A 19,775-nucleotide genomic window follows, 5' to 3' on the forward strand; every position below is an offset into this window, starting at 1 on the left:
CCACACAGGTTGATAGGACTAAGAAGGCCTATGGGATGTTGGACTTCATTAATAGGGGGATTGAATTCAGGAGTAGAGAGATCATGTTGCAATTCTACAAATCTCTAATGAGACCATACTTGGAATATTGTGTCCAGTTCTGGTCACCTCATTATAGGCTGGATATGGAAGCCATGGAGAAGGTGCAGAGGAAATTTACCAGAATGTTGCCTGAAATGGAAAACAAGTTTTATAAGGCAAGGTTAGCAGAGCTGAGACTTTTCTCTTTGGAGCATAGAAGGATGAGAGGAGAATTAATAGAGGTCTACAAGATTATGAGAGGCATAGATAGGGTGGACAGCCAGCACCAGTTTCCCAGGACAGGAATGGCAAACACCAGAGGACATATGCACAAAGTTAGGGGAGATATCAGGGTTAAGTTTTTTTTTAAATACAAAGAGAGTTTTGGATTCCTGGAATACCTTGCCTGGGATGGTGGTGTTTTATTTAAAATCCCATGACCAAGATGGCAGCACCTCTAATCGGTAGCAGCCACAAGGAGTTGGAGACTTCAGAGAAAAGCAGATCTGGAGCAGGGCTCCAGAAAAAGAGGAGACTATCCTCCTTCTGAAAAGGAGAAGGAGAGGAGATAACCCATGGGAGGGTGACCACGGCGGCAAACCAGTGAGGGCCTCTGCATCTGAAAGACTAATGCATGTGGTAGCTACTGGCAACCCACAGAAGCTATAGGCTGCTGGAGACTGCTGCCAGGAGACTCGCGCCATGCCGTGGACTGCTAAAGACCAGCTCAAAAATGGCTGAAGGGGTGCCAAGTATCGGAATTGGGATGCAAGGGGGTGCTGAAGGCGCTGAAAGGTCCTGACCATATCGGAGCTTCGAATCTGGAGCTCGGGTTGCCAATGGTTTGGACTGGAATCTGTGGCTGCAAAAGCACTGGAGATGAATCTATGGTGGGGGTAGGGGAGTGGGCTCTTTTTTGCTTATCTTTCTCTGACTGCAAGAAGCGCTTCAGGCAACTTATGCTAATGGCAAATCTGTCTGCCTTACAGCAGGCAAAAGCGATTGATTTCATATAATCTTGAATTTTGGTGATCTTGGTGGAGGTTGAAACATTAGGGGCATTTAAGGGACTCTTAGACAGGTACATGGATGAAAGAAAAATAGAGGGTGCTTCTGAACTGTTGGAAAGGTGTTTGGGGATTTTTATTCATTATGATGAGAATTCTTCTGTAATCAGCAATGGAGGTCTTCCTTGGCCTACCAGTCCCTTTGTGATTACTGAGCTCACCAGTATGCTCTTTCTTCTTAAGGATGTTCCAAACAGTTAATTTTGGTCATCTGAAAGTTTGGGCAATGTCTCTTACTGTTTAATTTTCATTTTTCAGCCTCATATTGGCTTATTTAACTTTCATTGGCACAACTCTGCTCCAAATGTTGAAAAATAGCAACTACAGACTCAAACGTGATCAAAAGCTTAGAAGTAAGACTAGCTCTCTTATACCTGCACCAATGAAGCAATTAAATATACCTGAGTAATCACAAACACCTGTGAAGCCAAATGTCCTAAACTTTAAGGTGCCCTGAAGTTGGGGAACTATGATATGTATAAAAAGTGCTGTAATTTCTACATGGAGAAACCAAAATGTGTAGAAATAAATGTCAATAAAATCTGGAATGTGCACTTTAATTACCTGTGAATTGTTTGATTACAAATTTAAAACTGTGGAGCACGGGGGCAAATAAAGGAACAAAGTGTCTTTGTCCCAAACATTATGGCGTTAAAAGAAAAAAAAAGCAGTTTCCAGAACTACATATTTACTAATGTGCATGACAGTGAACAGAATGCTCAGATCAGATCACACAAACTTGCCCAGCTACTCCTACCTCAGCTCAGCACTTCGTCTATAAGGAGTTCCTGACTTTTTTTATATTTCAGTGAATATCAATGGTTTTAATTTAGATCAGTTAACTGTGACTAAATATTTTTTCATTTCTTTCAAATTTACTTTCATTATTTCAATGTCAATTATCACCAGAAACATTTAAAGGCAATGCTTAAGGCTTTGTTACAGTTTGAATGGCATTAAGAGATGGGGAAGTGCAGAGAGACCTAGGGGTACTTGTACATCAGTCTCTGAAGGCAAGCATGCAGGTACAGCAGGTGGTTAAAAAGGCAAATGGTATGTTGGCCATCATATCAAGAGGGTTTGAGTATAGGAACAAGGATACCTTACTGCAGCTGTACAGGGCCTTGGTGAGACCCCACCTGGAGTATTGTGTGCAGTTTTGGTCACCTTATCTAAGGAAAGATGTTCTTGCAATGGAGGGAGTGCACAGGCGATTCACCAGGCTGATACCTGGAATGGCAGGAATGACTTATGAGGAAAGATTGCGCAAATTGGGATTGTACTTGCTGGAATTTAGAAGATTGAGAGGGGATCTCGTAGAGACATATAAAATTCTGGCAGGACTGGACAGAATGGATGGAGATGGGACGTTTCCAATGATGGGAAAATCCAGAACCCGGGGCCATGGTTTGAGGATAATAGGCAAACCATTTAGGACCGAGATGAGGAGGAATTTCTTGACCCAGAGGGTGGTGAATCTGTGGAATTCATTGCCACAGAGGGCAGTAGAGGCAGGCTCATTAAATATATTTAAGAGGGAATTAGATCTATTTCTTCAATATAAGGGTATTAAAGGTGATGGAGAGAAGGCGGGGACGGAGTACTGAACTTTAAGATCAGCTGTGATCTCGTTGAATGCCGGAGCAGGCTCGAAGGGTCGAATGACCTACTCCTGCTCCTATCTTCTCTGTTTCTATGTTTCTATGATGTTATGACATGACGAGCTGCTCAGCCACAAAAGGCAAGTACAACTGCAGTGAATCTTCGGAAGGTGAACATGAAGCATGGATCTAACTGGCTTAAAGTATTGAGCACATGTACTTAATATTATTTTTATTAACAAGTGCCAAATGTAGTTGGGAAATAGTAAACATGAAATTATCATATGATTTTCTCTGACATGATGGTAACTTCAACAAAGAGTGAAAACAGGTCAAAGAATGGTTGATACACTGGGCAGACTGAATAAAAAGAGTTTAGAAAAACTGTTCTAAAATGAGATTTTTTTTAAAAAGATCCTCACTTCAGCTTTTCTCCCTTCCTTTTCTTTTCGCTCTCGGCGTCTTCTTTCTTTCTCTTCATGTTTGTCATGTTTTGACAATTCCAAATTTCCTGAAACACAGATAGACACAACAAATGAACAAGTATCAAACTTTTCCAAGCAAATGATCAGCATCATGAGTGAATACATTAAATTGGGGATGAAGTTACCTTGAACCTGATTAACAATGTCTGCAAACTCAAATGACACCAACAAATCTGACAGCAAGATAGTACATAATAATTATCAGAATTTGTCATTGTAAAAATAAGCAGAGTATTTTAAAACTGGGTCTGATGGGCTCCATCCAAGATTATTGAAAGAGGCAAGAGAGGAGTTACTGGAGCCTTGATAGAAGGTGAATGATGAAGGTAGGGCAGTAGACATTGCATGCAAGGACTTTATTAAATCATTTGACAAGATCCTTTATGGTAAACTGATCAAGATCATGGCATGTGGTACCCATGAAGATTTGGTTGATTGGCCAACCTAATTTTGAATCCATTGAAAAAAGAGGATAGTGGTGAAGAGATCTTATTCTGATTGAAGGTCTGTGATTAGTGGTGTTATGCAGGGATAACTGCTGGGACCTTGGACAAAAATGTAAGTGGGTTAATTAGTAAGTCTGCAGATGACACAAAATTGGCAGATTTGTGGATAGAGAAGGCGGCTGTTAAAGGATCCAGCAGGATATAGATCTAGGTTTGAAAACTAGGTATATAAATAGGAGATGGAGTTCAATTTGGACAAGTGTGAGCTGTTGCACTTTGAGAAGTCAAATGTTAAGTAACAGGACCCAACAGAGCAATGATGTACAGAGGGATCTTAGCATCAAATCCATAGCTCCCTGAAAGTGGCATCACAGTAGATAATGGTAAAGAAAATGTATAATACCCTTGGCTTCAATGTTCTGCACATTGTGTATAAATGTTGACAAATCATGTTGCAGATGCATAAAATTTTAGATAGGAAGCTTTTGGAGAATTGTGTTCATACGTGGTTGCCAAATTACAGGAAGGATGTAGAAGCTGTGGAAGGGGTACAGAAGAGATTCATCAGGATGTTGCCTGGATGAGAGAATATTAGCTGCAAGGAGAGGTTGAACAAACTTGGGATTGCTTTCTCTGGATCATCAGAAGTTGAAAGATGGCCCGATTAAAATTATGAGAGTCATAGATAGGGTAGGTAGTCGATGTCTATTTCCCAGGGTGACAAATGTCAATTATAAGATTGTATAGCCTTATGGTGAGAGGAAGCAAAGCTTAAGATTTGCAAAGCAAGTGTTATTTTTTTCCACAAAGAGGGGTATGTGCTTAGAACATGCTGACACAGGAAATAGTGGGAGCAGATAAAATAGCAATATTCAAGAGTGATTTTAGACATGCACATACAGTAAATGGACAGGGAACGGAAAACTATAGACCATGGTTAGGCAAATTTGTTTAAATTAATATCATGGATGACAGAGACAGCCTGTACTTGTACTTGAAGGGCGTGTACTTGTGCTATTTTCTAAATGCTGTTGTAAAACAATTGTTATTTATCAAAATAGATTTGTATCTGTGTCATAAAAGTAAAAATAAGGGTGACAAAACTGCTCCCCTTTATACGTAAATATTGTGACAGAATATATAGAAATATTTTTGGGAGATAAATTGGGAAAAGTTATGAGGTTACATACAAACACTTTAAAACAGATCTTATTTGAAATACTGGAGAATTCATATCCAAAGAAACTGAAGAGCGCCTATGGAGACTTCACAAGTAGGTGGAAATTGTACTGATGTTGTGGAATGAATGAAGCAACAGCAGAGACATGATGGCTTTTCACAAGAGTGCTCAGAGAGGTCACTGATGGGTTCTTGTTTGACTAAAAACAGTGGATGAACCAGAAGACTCCTATTGTTTGATGGAGGTCAGGTGGTTTTTGCCAGCAGAGGGAGAAAGAAGCCTCTGACTGAGGGTCTGAATGTGTGTGTGAAAGAGAGAGAGAGAAAGCTGGGACAAGCAGCAGAAGTTCCAGAGTGGAAAATGTTTCACTTGGAATAAATGAAACAGAAAGGAACTCTGAGGTAACCTGAAATAAAAAGGTTAGCAGACACTGAATGACTGAGGGAAGTACCTCAGTTGTGGATGTCCTGGAACAACATATCTCTCTCTGCAAACCTACAAGAACCTTCCTGAGTGGAAACCATTTACTGTTCAAGCACCAAAGCCTGGTGAACTGTATACATGTTAAATTCTGTGCACAGTAAAAGAATTGCCTGCAACCAGTGAACTTGGAAGAATGAGAAGTGAGATTGGACTGTGAACCAAAGAACTTTTCTAAACTTACCACACATTACACACACATCCGCATGATTAAAGATAATTAAAAGTAACCTTTGTTTAAGTAACCATTTGTCTTGGTGAATATCTATAACTGCTAGGTTTTGGGGTCCTTTGGGCTCAAAACAATATTTTCTCTTATTTTGGTTGCAATAAAGTCCTTATACATGTGATAAAAAGAGAGTGTGAGAAGTTGTTTGATATGTGCGACAAAAGTTTATAATCCTGGGGAATGGAACATTTCCCAATGCAGATAGAGGGCCAATGTTGTTTCCAGAAGTGCACAGAATCAAGTAAGATCCACGTTTTCTTTACCTCAAGCCCAAATACAGAATAGCACTTAGGCATCAATGCTGCAACTGTACATTCTATATTTTCTATTGCCTACCTAAAGTCAATGACACCAAATTAGAAGAGAGTGCTCTGAAATATTTTACAACCAGTTAAAACTTTTGGTTGAAATTAAATTAAAGATTTGTTCTGTTCTTTCACTTTTTCAAGCTCATGTATCTTCTGCCTGATGGAAGGGAAGAGAAGAGAATGACTAGATTGGGCTGGGATTTTTAATATACTGGCAACTCTACAGAATCTGCAGGAGGTATAGATGGAGTTAATAGAGGCATGATATTTCCTTGTAGTCCTCTAACAAGCTGTGATGCATCTGGATAGAATACTATTGCGCATCTGACAAAATTGGGAAGCGATGTCACGAACATGCCAAACTTCTTTCAGCTTCTGAGAAGGTAGAGCTCTTGGAATGCTTTCTTGACTGTAATATTCTTTAATTCATGAGCCAGTTATTATTTTTTAAACAATGTTACATTCTAATCTATCCTACAGCATGAACATTTTGCATCGGTTAATCAAGAGTGGAAAGAGACTTGGTCATCATCACAGTCAGATAAATAGAGCCAAAAGAGAAGCTGAAATTATTCCAGACATAATAGTAAGAAATTCTCTCAAAAAGAAAAGGACAAAGAAATTAAAATCATAAAAGATGCAGCCAGCCTTAAAACAATGAACTTACATGGATGAGACACGACAATTATCTTCAACTTATCTTCGAGCAAATGGAAGACCCAGAAATATTAGGGATACACAAGAAACTACAGGTGCTGGAATCTGGAACCAAACTCAATCTGTTGGAGGAACCTAGCAGGTCGAGTTGCATCAGTGGGAGAAAAAGTAGTAGGTAAAAACATAATGTGGGAAAAACACAGCATGTCAAATAGTGTCAGTGTCAATGTTTTGGGCTGAAACCCTTTACAGGGATAGCTAGCATAATGAGGAAAAGATGGGAGGAGTTGAACAGGGACCAGTTGTGGATTAGTGTGGCAACAGGACAAGAGTGATGTGGAATCTCTTACATCCATCTGGTTCTGCAAGTGGAAACTTGTTTTTCCACTTTCACCAAAAAGGGCATCTATGAATATTCAGCTCAGCACTGCCATTAGTGTGGATTTTGTGCTCCACTCTCTGGAATGGGATCCACTCTCTTGATATCTTCAAAGAAATCCCATGACAAAGTGATAAACCACACAACTTTACAGGCTAGAACCTTTCATCAAGACTGAGAGTGACGACTTTATTTCTCTTGCCTCTCTCTCTCTCTCTCTTTATCTGGCATCTTCCAATCAACTGCCTCTGTCCATTAGCCTTCATCTCTCGTTGGAACACCAAGCCCCTCTGGCCCCTGTCCATCCCCCACCCTGACATCATCACACTAGCTATGCCTTCATTGAATCCTCTGTCTTATTGAAGGATTCCAACCCAAAACATCAACCTTTCTTTCTTTCCCCACTGATGTTTCTTGACCGGCTGAGTTCCTGCAGTAGATTGTTTAATGCTCCAGATTCCAGCAACTGCAGTCTCTTGTGTCTCTAGTACCTGTAACATCATTTTTCAGAATTCAAACACCATGAACAAAGAAATACATATAATAACCCTTAAATAATTATAATAGAAAAATGAATTGAGTGGTTTAAACCAGCAACAGGAAATTCTCAGGCTAATGCTGATAAGTATTTAGCGCATGGATTGATTTAATAGAACTCTGCGAAGAACAAACAAAATGCTGCATTGAGCAACATGAAGATCATTCTGGGCAATGCTGAATTACCTCCATCAACAATTGTTAGGCGAACCAAATACAAAACAGGAACTTAACACATTGAAAGAACATGAAAAATATTGAATTAGATGAGCCTTTTTTTTTCAAATAGCAAGTTGATTCTAAATACAACAGTCTCCTTATTGAAATGGCAGAGTCCCAAGGAACCCCAGTCCCAATCATTGGTGCTGCAATAGCATTGCATTAACAGCTACGCCAACCATGCCATCCTTCAGAGGGTCCGTTTTTTATGCAGAGGGGGCTGCATTTATTGAACAAGCTGCTGGAATAAATGGTAGATGTAGGTGCAACAACAACATTTAAAATACTTTTGGACAGGAACATGATGAGATGAACATGTGTCAGTACAGGCGAATGGGACTGACTACCAATTTGGTCAATAAGTAGAATAGTTCAGCCAAAGTGCCTGCTTCCGTGCTGTTTGATTCTATGACTATGATGTCATGACTCTATGAAGCCTCTCTATAATACTAAAGTAGATTATTTTTGTAATTAAATTTTATCTACCTTTATCCTCCTTTTGCCAATGTTTTGTTCTCTGGTCATCATTTCCATCATTTTCTCTCCCAGATTCAAGGGATTTGATTTTTTCTTTTCTTCTCTCTCTTTCTTTATCTCTGTTCCTCTCAGATTCATATCCACGCTTTGTAGATCTCTCTATATTAAAGTCCCATTCTTCGTCTTCATCATGAACTCTGCGTCCTGAACGTTTGTCTCTTTCTTTATAATTGCCTCCATCCCTGTCTTTACGTTTCTCACTTTCTTTTTCTTTTCCTCTGACTTTATCTCTTTCTTCATTCTTAACTTTTTTGTGCACTTTTCCATGTCCCAGGTCTCCATCGCTCTCTCTTCCTTTGCTCCTCACTTTGTCATTATCTTGATCTCCTTGCCTATCTCGGTCCCTTCCCCTATGTCGACGGTCTTCAGACTCCTCCTCCTTATGCCTTTTTTCTACTCTGTTCTTTTTATCACGATGATCTGGATGATCTCCTTGTGCAGCCTGAATAAAAGACAAATCACACATGGGAGTTGTAGATGAAAAGCTACATACAGCCAAAAATACAACATTTTCAACTACAATAATTCAGAAGAAATAATTAAGTGAACAAATAATCAAAAGCAGACTGTGGTGGGTGTACAACTTTCTGAAAAATTAAGTTCAAGTTCAGTTTATTGTCATGTAAGTATATATATATACAACCCAAAAAAACACCGTATCTCCAGCCCATAGAGTACACATACACTCTCACACACACACACACACACACACACACACACACACACACAAACACACAGTACACCTTGAACACAGATAGCGATCCAAAATAAAAATATACAAAAATTATTTACACATTTATAGAATTGTTGAACAGTCTCACTGCTTGAGGGAAGAAGCTGTTTCCCAGCCTGGCAGCAATGGTTTTAATGCTCTTGTACCTTTTCCTTGAAGGTAGTGTTCCACTGAAGAGGTACTGGGCTTCTCCTCCAGGAAAAACAAGGACTGGTTCGACGAAAACAACCAGGAAATCCAGAAGCTGCTGGCAAAGAAGCGAGCTGCCCATGAGGCTCACCTTACAAAGCCATCCTGGCCAGAGAAGAAACAAGCCTTCCGTCGCGCATGCAGCCATCTTCAGCGCAAACTCCGGGAGATCCAAAATGAGTGGTGGACTAGCCTCGCCAAATGAACCCAGCTCAGCGCGGACATTGGCGACTTCAGGGGTTTTTACGAGGTTCTAAAGGCTGTGTACGGCCCCTCACCCCAAGTCCAAAGCCCGCTTCACAGCTCAGACGGCAAAGTCCTCCTCAGCGACAAGATCTCCATCCTCAACCGATGGTCAGAACACTTCCAATCTCTTTTCAGTGCCAACTGCTCAGTCCAAGATTCCGCCCTGCTCCAGCTCCCTCAACAGCCCCAAAGGCTAGAGCTGGATGAGGTCCTCACCCGGGAAGAGACATATATGGCAATTGAACAACTGAAAAGTGGCAAAGCAGCAGGTATGGATGGAATCCCCCCCAGAGGTCTGGAAGGCTGGCGGCAAAACTCTGCATGCCAAACTGCATGAGTTTTTCAAGCTTTGCTGGGACCAAGGAAAACTGCCGCAGGACCTTCGTGATGCCATCATCATCACCCTGTACAAAAACAAAGGCGAGAAATCAGATTGCTCAAACTACAGGGGAATTACGCTGCTCTCCATTGCAGGCAAAATCTTCGCTAGGATTCTCCTAAATAGAATAATACCTAGTGTCGCCGAGAATGTTCTCCCAGAATCACAGTGTGGTTTTCGCGCAAACAGAGGAACTACTGACATGGTCTTTGCCCTCAGACAGCTTCAAGAAAAGTGCAGAGAACAAAACAAAGGACTCTACATCACCTTTGTTGACCTCACCAAAGTCTTCGACACCGTGAGCAGGAAAGGGCTTTGGCAAATACTAGAGCGCCTCGGATGCCCCCCAAAGTTCCTCAACATGGTTATCCAACTGCACGAAAACCAACAAGGTCGGGTCAGATACAGCAATTAGCTTTCTGAACCTTTCTCCATAAACAATGGCGTGAAGCAAGGCTGCGTTCTCGCACCAACCCTCTTTTCAATCTTCTTCAGCATGATGCTGAACCAAGCCATGAAAGACCTCAACAATGAAGACGCTTTTTACATCCGTTACCGCACGGATGGCAGTCTCTTCAATCTGAGGCGCCTGAAAGCTCACACCAAGACACAAGAGCAACTTGTCCGTGAACTACTCTTTGTAGACGATGCCGCTTTAGTTGCCCTTTCAGAGCCAGCTCTTCAGCGCTTGACGTCCTGTTTTGCGGAAACTGCCAAAATATTTGGCCTGGAAGTCAGCCTGAAGAAAACTGAGGTCCTCCATCAGCCAGCCCCCCCACATCTCCATCGGGCACACAAAACTCAAAACGGTCAACCAGTTTACCTATCTCGGCTGCACCATTTCATCGGATGCAAGGATCGACAACGAGATAGACAACAGACTCGCCAAGGCAAATAGCGCCTTTGGAAGACTACACAAAAGAGTCTGGAAAAACAACCAACTGAAAAACCGCACAAAGATAAGCGTATACAGAGCCGTTGTCATACCCACACTCCTGTTCGGCTCCGAATCATGGGTCCTCTACCAGCATCACCTACGGCTCCTAGAATGCTTCCACCAGCATTGTCTCCGCTCCATCCTCAACATTCAGTGGAGTGACTTCATCCCTAACATCGAAGTACTCGAGATGGCTGAGGCCGACAGCATCGAATCCACGCTGTTGAAGATCCAACTGCGCTGGGTAGGTCACGTCTCCAGAATGGAGGACCATCGCCTCCCCAAGATCGTGTTATATGGCGAGCTCTCCACTGGCCATCGTGTCAGAGATGCACCAAAGAAGAGGTACAAGGACTGCCTAAAGAAATCTCTTGGTGCCTGCCACATTGACCACCGCCAGTGGGCTGATATCGCCTCAAACCGTGCATCTTGACGCCTCACAGTTCGGCGGGCAGCAACCTCCTTTGAAGAAGACCGCAGAGCCCACCTCACTGACAAAAGACAAAGGAGGAAAAACCCAACACCCAACCCCAACCAACCAATTTTCCCCTGCAACCGCTGCAACCGTGTCTGCCTGTCCCGCATCGGACTTGTCAGCCGCAAACGAGCCTGCAGCTGACGTGGACATTTACCCCTCCATAAATCTTCGTCCGCGAAGCCAAGCCAAAGAAGAAGAAGAGTGTTTCAAGGATATTTCAGGCTGGATGGTAAAGATCCTCAGTGATTCTGTGAACCCTCTTTGAGCATTGCTCCCTGTAGATGTCGTCGATAGAGGAAACGGAGACGCCACTGATCCTCTTACCAGTTTTAATCACCCTCTATGTCGACCTTCAATCTGATGCTCTGCAACTACCATACCACACTATGATGCAACCAGCCTGGTCCCTCTCTGTTGCGCTCTGGTAGAACATCCTGAGGAAGTGTAGGCATTCCTGTGCCTTCCTGACTAATGAGGAGGTGTTGTGGGTCCAGGTCAGGACATCCTTTGAATGGATATAGTTTTTCATCCTTCTGAAGACCACAATCTCCTTAGCCTTATCCACAATGAGACAGGTTGTTGCTCTGTACAAGCCTATCAACTTCCTCCCTGTAAGCTGAATTATCAGCATTGCCAATGAGGCCAACTACCGTTCTCATCCACAAACTTGATGATTTTGTGGGAGCTGAACCTGGCAATACAGTTAAATCAAGTGTTGGTTTAAAATAAGAAAAAAAATACTTCAATCAAGTCATCCCAAAACTCTTTACAAGGAATGAAACTCCTTTGAAGTGAAGTCAGCTATAGGAGAGGAACATTAACTATATACACACATGCAGTAACTTTCCACTGAAATCAGTTTGAGAATTATGGACTAAATGGTGCCAATGACTGCCAGCAATTCCACAACAGAAAAGTGCTGGCTAATTAGAGTGCATTGGACACAACATTTCAAACTTCCACACATTCTTACTACAAAGTGGAAGTTTGCTGGGTCAGCTGCCAAGGCATCTTCAACACCATCTGATTATAATTTGGGAACTGGAGCTCAATTCTGCCTAGCAGATGCTCCACAGGTACTTGTATCTAGCTTCTCAGCATTATGCTATGGATGTCTGATGAATATAGTGGAACTCTTATTCAGTTTTTTGGGTTGCCAATAGAGTTGAAACAGTTGAATAAATCTTCTGTGAACTAGTTGAGATCTAGCTGATCACTAGCAGATCAGTCCTCTTCATCAGAAGGCGTAGAGAGACCTGGAATTTAATTTGAACCTTAAATCTGTGAAGGTTAGTGAAGTTAAGGGAGTAGAACAACAGATGAAGAAGCAGCCAAGATCAAGCACCATCTTGTCCAATCAGTTCTGTTTAGTTTTGTTGAAAGAGCAATATTGTCCAGAACACTAAGGATGAATCCCTTGCTCATGTCCCATTACATTCAGTCATCATGTCACAAACATGAAGTACTCAAGGAAGCACGGCCAGTACAAAACTCTAAAGCAAGATAAAATACCAATTCCAAACAGCAAGCATAGCAATATAACCAAATCTCACACGTTTATGTTTCAAATTAAAAGATTTTCCCCTTAATTTTTCATTGATAAAAGATGTCAAGGCAACTATAACCATAGAAACTGAAAATCTCCTATATATATATATATATGTATAGTACTTTGAACATTCACTGCTATTACACCTGTAGTACAATAGCAGCTCTTTTAACAGTGTTTACCAAGTAAAAGAATATGAAATGACACAAACTTGGATCATTATGGAATGTGCTGAGGATGTTACATTTGTTCCATATGGGGTAATAAGTTTTAAATGGTGTTCTAATCTATGGTTGTTGCTCACTGGGCATCATCATCTAAAGTACAAATTTAATTTATTCACCAGAATAGATTATTTCAAATTAAAGGAATTTAAAATGGATTTCTTCAAAAATTTGTTAATTTATATCTCACTTTCAACCTTATTCATGCAGCGATAGTCCAATTTTTATTTAGCCCTCTGTAAAATGCTTTCAAAAATTAAAACTTGTTCTTCCTGATATGTTGACAGCATCATTGGATTGCTTAACATATACTGCTGGATCCCATAATCTCACTTCACTGGATGCCAGCTTCAAAAAAGGTCAACTTCAGAAAGATAGCAATATATTTCTCAAATCAGCATTGTCGAATTCCATCATGTGCATCCATCAAATCTGTGCTTAAAAAAAATTCCTATCTAAATAGGAAACAATAGTCTGATTTTTTTTAAAATGTACTGCAAATGATGTTTAGGTCTTAAAGTATTAATGCCAAAAATGCATCAATGTATGTAATCTTCCAAAATAGGCTGTTTGACACAAGATGGAACTCAGGTCAGTAATACATCTATTCTACCCCAAAGATTTGCACAATATTCCACCCTTGGACTCGAAATCATCCAAAAAAAAACCATGTCAAACTGGCTAAAGTCTTAATTTCTTCTACTGTTGCTGATCTATGTTTTCACTATTTTTTTTTTTCTTTGGCTTGGCTTCCCGGACGAAGATTTATGGAGGGGGTAAAAAGTCCACGTCAGCTGCAGGCTCGTTTGTGGCTGACAAGTCCGATGCGGGACAGGCAGACATGATTGCAGCGGTTGCAAGGGAAAATTGGTTGGTTGGGGTTGGGTGTTGGGTTTTTCCTCCTTTGCCTTTTGTCAGTGAGGTGGGCTCTGCGGTCTTCTTCAAAGGAGGTTGCTGCCCGCCAAACTGTGAGGCGCCAAGATGCACGGTTTGAGGCGTTATCAGCCCACTGGCGGTGGTCAATGTGGCAGGCACCAAGAGATTTCTTTAGGCAGTCCTTGTACCTTTTCTTTGGTGCACCTCTGTCACGGTGGCCAGTGGAGAGCTCGCCATATAACACGATCTTGGGAAGGCGATGGTCCTCCATTCTGGAGACGTGACCCATCCACCCGGTCCGGACAGGGAGTGGGAGGCGGCGGCCCCAGTCCGGGCACAGGGAGAGCAGCAGCGGCCCCGGCCCCGGTCCGGGCGTTTTCACTATATTTTGCAAATAATAATAATTACTTTAATATGCTTGAGCAATTCCTCTGTTTTCCAGGTATCTTCTTTGGTTTTCCCCTAAAACAAAAGGATAAAGGGAAAATATTTTAAAAGAGAGAGAATAAAACCTACAAATTCTAAAAGCATAAAGTAAAAACAAAGAATAGTGAAAAATGGGCCAAAATAATTTTCTGATTTACGAGATACTACTGTAACACCAAAATGTATTTGACTACAAAATGTATTCTGTCTTTAATTGTACATTATAGCTAGACATTTCTAAAAAAAAGTCACTATCTCCAATGTGTATTACTTTTTCTTTAAAGGACCGATTTTAATTTGAAGGATACATAAAAATATGCAAAGCAACCAATAGAATGACTTCATGGCAAATATGATCCCATTTCTTCCATCAGAAAAAGACAGATTAAAACTTTGATGATCTATTATCCAATTTACTCGTAAATCCAGGTGTTTTGGCTTCTAGTTCTCTTGGTGATGATTGCCATTCTTGCCATCCATTCTCAGGCCCCAACTTCCACACTCATTTAAAACTTATTGCATTCTGCATCAAGTAAGAAAAGTGAATTAAAAGTCTATTGGATTATTCAGAGAATAACGTTTGCTTGTCCAGCTCCACCAGAGTCCAAATTGTGTCAGATTAATGGAGCTTTATTTAATTTGTCTCTCAAGTCTCTGCCACGAGCTCATCCAACTACTGTCATTTCTACACTCAAATATTTCAGGTGTACACATCAATTTGTTTAACATTCTGATGTCCATATCATATCCCATTAACTGATCATCCTTACTGATCTACATTAAGTTGTGGATACAAACTGAGTTGTAGATACAAATTGAAAATTTCTCATATTTTTCATTAAATCTTCTTGAAGGCGAAATTGACCCAATACCACATATTCCCTCTATTGCTAACCAAAATCATCAACATTATCTTCTGTGCTCTGGAATTCTCCCACAAATCCATCTGCCTCTTCCTGCTCCTCTCAGGGCATTCTTTGGATAATATCCCACTCATATTTCCTCCACTGACTCAGCTATTTTTAACTTCCAATTTAACAAATGCTCTGGGATGTTTGACTATATAAAATCAAGTTTATTGTCATCTGATTGCAAAGTACAACCTGACGAAACAGCATCCTCGAGTTCTCAGTGTAAAACACGCAAACCTCATCCTCAAGTCGCAATAATCATGGCCTGGGTCAAGCTGCACAGAGCTGAGAGTGCTGAACAGAATCACTCGCTGAATCAGTGATGCAGACTGGTGGTCACTCTTCCCATGCCTGCTTGCCCTCCTGTTACATCTATTTCTGTGATCTTCTTCTTCACATCTTTTTCTCTTCATTTCCGACATGAATAATCTTCAGAACTAAAACCCGTCATAACTTGGTGATTGCCTATACCCAACCCTAATTCTGTCCTTTTCCATAACCGTGCTGAATCTGTCTGAATTACGATCACCAGCTCAGAAAATACTCTTGCACTGATGCACAGAATCAGAATTTATTGTCATGAACTTGTCACGAAATTCAATCTTTTGCGGCAGCATCACAGTGCAAACATTTAGATAAGCTACCTTACAAAATAAATAAAAATAGCGCAAGAAGAAGCTAAAGTAAGTCTGTGGTTCATTGCTCATTCAGGAATCAGATGACAGGGCGAAAGAAGCTGTTGTCGTGCTGCTAAGTGGCCAGCTTTAGGCTCCTGTACCTTTTTCCCGATGGTAGCAGAATAAAGAAGGCTTGGCTGGGGTGGTGGGGATCCTTGAGGATAGAGGTGCTTTCTTAAGACACCACTTTTCATAGATGACCTCAATGGAGTGAAGTCATCCTGTGATGTCACAGGCCAAGTTAACAAACCTCTGGAGTTTTTCTGGTCTTGAGTGTTGACACCTCCATACTAGACAGTAATACATCCATGGTACACCTGTAGAAATTATCGACAGTCTTCAGTGACACACCAAATCTCCTCAAAATTCTCACAAAATATAGCTCTTGGCAAGCCTTTTTCATGATTGCATCGACATGGAGGCTTCAGGACAGATGCTCAGAGATGATGACACATGAATTTGAAGTATTTGACCCTCTCCCTGCTGAATCCTCAACAAGGACTGGTTCCCCTCACTTCCTCTGAAGTTCACAATCATCTCCTTGGTTTTGCTAACATTGAATGCAAGGTTGTTGGTGGGACCCCACTCAACTAGCTGATCTATCTCCCTCCTGTTCTCTTTCTCATTGCCATTTGTGATTCTGCCAACAACCATGGCATCAATGATAAATTTGTTGATGTCTTTGGAATTGTGCCTAGTCACACAGTGAGTAGATCAGTGGGCTAAGCATACATCCTTAAGGTGCACCTGTGTTGATGTTGTTCCCAATTCATACTGATTGTGGTCTTCCAATAAGTAAGTCAAGCATCCAGTTGCAGACAGAGGTGCAGAGGCCCAGGGTTGGAGCTTGTTGACCAGCAATGAAGGCTGAGTAGCCATATGTATGAGTTGCTGTTTTCTAGGTGATCCAGAGTCGAGTGGAGAACCAGTGATACTGCATTTTCTGTGGAATGATTTGTGACTCATTCCAAACTCCCAGCTTCATTCACCAAACAAAATCTAAAATTGCTCCCACATCCTCACCAAGATCCAAAAGCATGATTGTCCTGATAAAACCACAAATTCAACCCAATTTTACCCCAGTTAAAGTACTTATTCCCACATTGACTCTATTATTTCTTCCCTTATCCTATGTCTCCCCATCTGTGACACCTGTAACACCCTACAAAACTTTAACAGTTTTCAATTTTCTGATTACATCCAGCTATTTATTACTATTGGAAACCAACTTCTCTACACCATCCCATTTTATGACACCTAAACACCTTTCGCTTCTACCTTGAATCAAACACCACCTTCCTTTACATTTATATTGCTAGAAACAGTGCAAGAAGCTGAGAGAGAGAGAGAGAGAGAGAGAGAGAGAGAGAGAGAGAGAGAGTGTGTGTGAGTGAGTGAGTTGTGGTGAATGTCTGCCAACCTGCCTGTCTCCTGTCTGGGGAGCCTTGCTGTACTAACATTGGCTGTGCATTATCTCTACTGTTAAGGACACTCCCCTTGGGTATAACTGTATATGCACCTATTGTCTTTCATTATTGTACCATGAGTTTCTGCTAATAAAAGCCATGATTATTGTTTGACCACGTCGTCTTTGTCTACTTCATCAACTGGCACTTCATGAGTGTCTGTCAATGTGGGAATTAAATGCAAAATCCCAGAATCAGGTTTGCATATTGCTACACATTTGATTTGGAAGAAATTGGTGGAATTAGCTTTAAGAATGTGTAAGGATCCATCGATCCCCAATATAAGCTGGAGTAACTACAGCTCATCTTTGGACTTGATTCATTACAGATCCTAGAACTTACATTTTTTTTTAAAAATCAAAAGGACTAATCCTAGAACATTGAATAAGACAGCATAGAAGACCAACTCCACAACTCTGTATGTAAAAAATAACCTCTAATATAACCTTTAAACTTTCCTCTACTCAACTTAAACAGATATTTGTATTTTTGGTATTTGCTATTGCTGCCTCAAGGAAAAAGTACTGGCTTTGTCCACCCTATTTAAGTCTCTCATCTCATCCTCTGGTACTCCAAAGAGAAAACCTCTACCTCAGTCAACCTTGCTTCATAAAAAAATATTCTCCAATGCAAGCAACATCCAAGGAAATCTCCTCTGCACCTTCTCTAAGCTTCTACAATTTTCCTATGAGGCAACTAGAACTGAACACTAGGGTGGTCTAACCAGACTTTTATAAAGCTGCAACATTATGTCTCGGCTCTTGAACTCACTCCCCTGACCAATGGAGGCCAGCACACCATTACATCTTCCTAACCACCCATCAACTTGAAGGGTTGATGGACTGTTTGTGCTGTCTAATATCTGACGAAGAGCCCAGGCTCAAAACGTTAGTTATCCTTTACTTCTTATGGATGCTGCGTGATCTGCTGAGTTTCTCCAGCATGTTCACTGGACCCCAGCATCTGCAGACCTTCTTGTTTGACTACATTTGCCATCCTCCACTCCTGTGGCCTAATAAGATGTTCTAATGAAAGTAATCAACTTGCATAGTTAATTCAGTTCACAGATACTGTCTGATCTGCAGAATAGTTCCAGCGTTTTCTATGTTTAATTTCAGATTCTAGCATCTGTTGTTTTTTTTTAAATTAGCAATGTTGGAACATTGTTGGTTCCATCTGTGACCAATTTCCGAATCGCACTATTTCATTCTCAGGATCCAGAGGTGCAGATATATGATTATGCACAGAGATCGGTTATTAATCGTTCAGGATGCCGCTGGTGACAACCCAAAATGTTGCATTATACCACACAGCGTGTTGACAATAAACAAACAATTCAATTCAAACAGGAGACCCGCTCGCTCGGCGGGGCTGGGAAACGTTTCTAATCACTCATTCAGAATCAATGTCTGTGAGGGTCATTTAGACTTGAGTTGCAGAGAGTTGGGACTCGGAGAAGTTTATTCAAGGAGGGAGATGAACCAAGTCGACAGCCGAGGGCGGCTCCGGCCTGCTTCCCCACACCGACGGCGCCTCTCCCTCCACCCCCCACTCGCTAGCGGCTGCTGCCATTCAGACCAGCTGGCGGACGATTCTCCTTCCAGATTTGTTTCCTTTTACCTTGCTCGGCTTCATGGTGCGAACCACGTCCGGCGTTACTCCGTCGCCACCCAGACCCCCTTGGTTACCAGGACGCCGCCATCTTGGAGTGGCGAACGTGTGGGGTCCCAATGCGCATGCGTCAGGCCTAGTGGCGACCGCGCCAACCGCGTCCAGTGGGTTCGTAACCATAGCAACCGACCGAGCACTCTCAGAATAAAGAGGCAGGAGTTGGAAAGCGACAGGTGAGTCAGGTCAAGAAAATCTCTTCCACATCGTTGATGATAGGAGGACCAGGAACAACCACCCTCCACGACCCATCGACGACTTTATAGTGGAGAGCACCAAGTTCCTTGGAGTTCACTTAACTAATGACCTATCAGGGCACTTGTCAGGAAGGTGCAACAGTGAATGCATTTCCCGAGAAGACTGAAGCAGGTAAGGCTACCGGCCATCATTATGTCAACCTTCTCCAAGAGCTCTATCCAAGAGGTGTCCTGGCCGGCTGCATCACAGTGTGGTACGGTTGCTGCAGAGAAATGGATCGGAGGTCAAACTACAGAACCATAAGCGTGGCAGAGAGGATCAATGGAGTCTCCCTCCTCCCCATCAACATAATCTACCGAATGATATGCTCTTTCAATGACTCCAAAGACTGGGGGCGGGGAAAAAAAATGCTACTGGCCTGCCTGGTTGAGAGTGGCGGCCAGGCACAAAGTCGGAGGCATCACTCTCCTCCTGAAATGGGATTGATTCGACCACAGTATGCATCGTGGCTTTAGCAATGTCTCCTTTGATTTGGTCAAATGTCCCCTGGGCTTCTTCTGATAAGGGGAAGCTTGTGGATCTTACTAAGGCCTAGGCCTTATCGGCATAATTTGGCATCTATTGGGCATAGTA

General features: G+C 41.8%; 1 protein-coding gene across 3 annotated transcripts in view; it reads right to left on the reverse strand.

Moving 5' to 3' along the window:
• The window catches only part of dync2i1 (dynein 2 intermediate chain 1), a 125,677-nt gene extending 106,683 nt beyond the window's left edge, over nt 1-18,994 (reverse strand). For 2 of the 3 annotated variants that reach the window (XM_069914722.1, XM_069914720.1), the window contains exons 1-4: nt 18,897-18,994; nt 14,205-14,258; nt 8,135-8,627; nt 3,151-3,239 (exon numbers count right to left, since the gene is read on the reverse strand). In XM_069914722.1, the coding sequence (XP_069770823.1) occupies nt 3,151-3,239; nt 8,135-8,627; nt 14,205-14,258; nt 18,897-18,911 (651 nt within the window). In that variant the 5' untranslated portion in view covers nt 18,912-18,994. The remainder of the gene's footprint in view (nt 1-3,150; nt 3,240-8,134; nt 8,628-14,204; nt 14,259-18,896) is intronic. The other variant, XM_069914721.1, reaches the window with a different exon arrangement.
• Nucleotides 18,995-19,775: the final 781 nt, after the last annotated feature.

This window comes from Narcine bancroftii, chromosome 1 (genome assembly GCF_036971445.1).
Source record: "Narcine bancroftii isolate sNarBan1 chromosome 1, sNarBan1.hap1, whole genome shotgun sequence".
In the NCBI taxonomy this organism is placed as follows: domain Eukaryota; kingdom Metazoa; phylum Chordata; class Chondrichthyes; order Torpediniformes; family Narcinidae; genus Narcine; species Narcine bancroftii.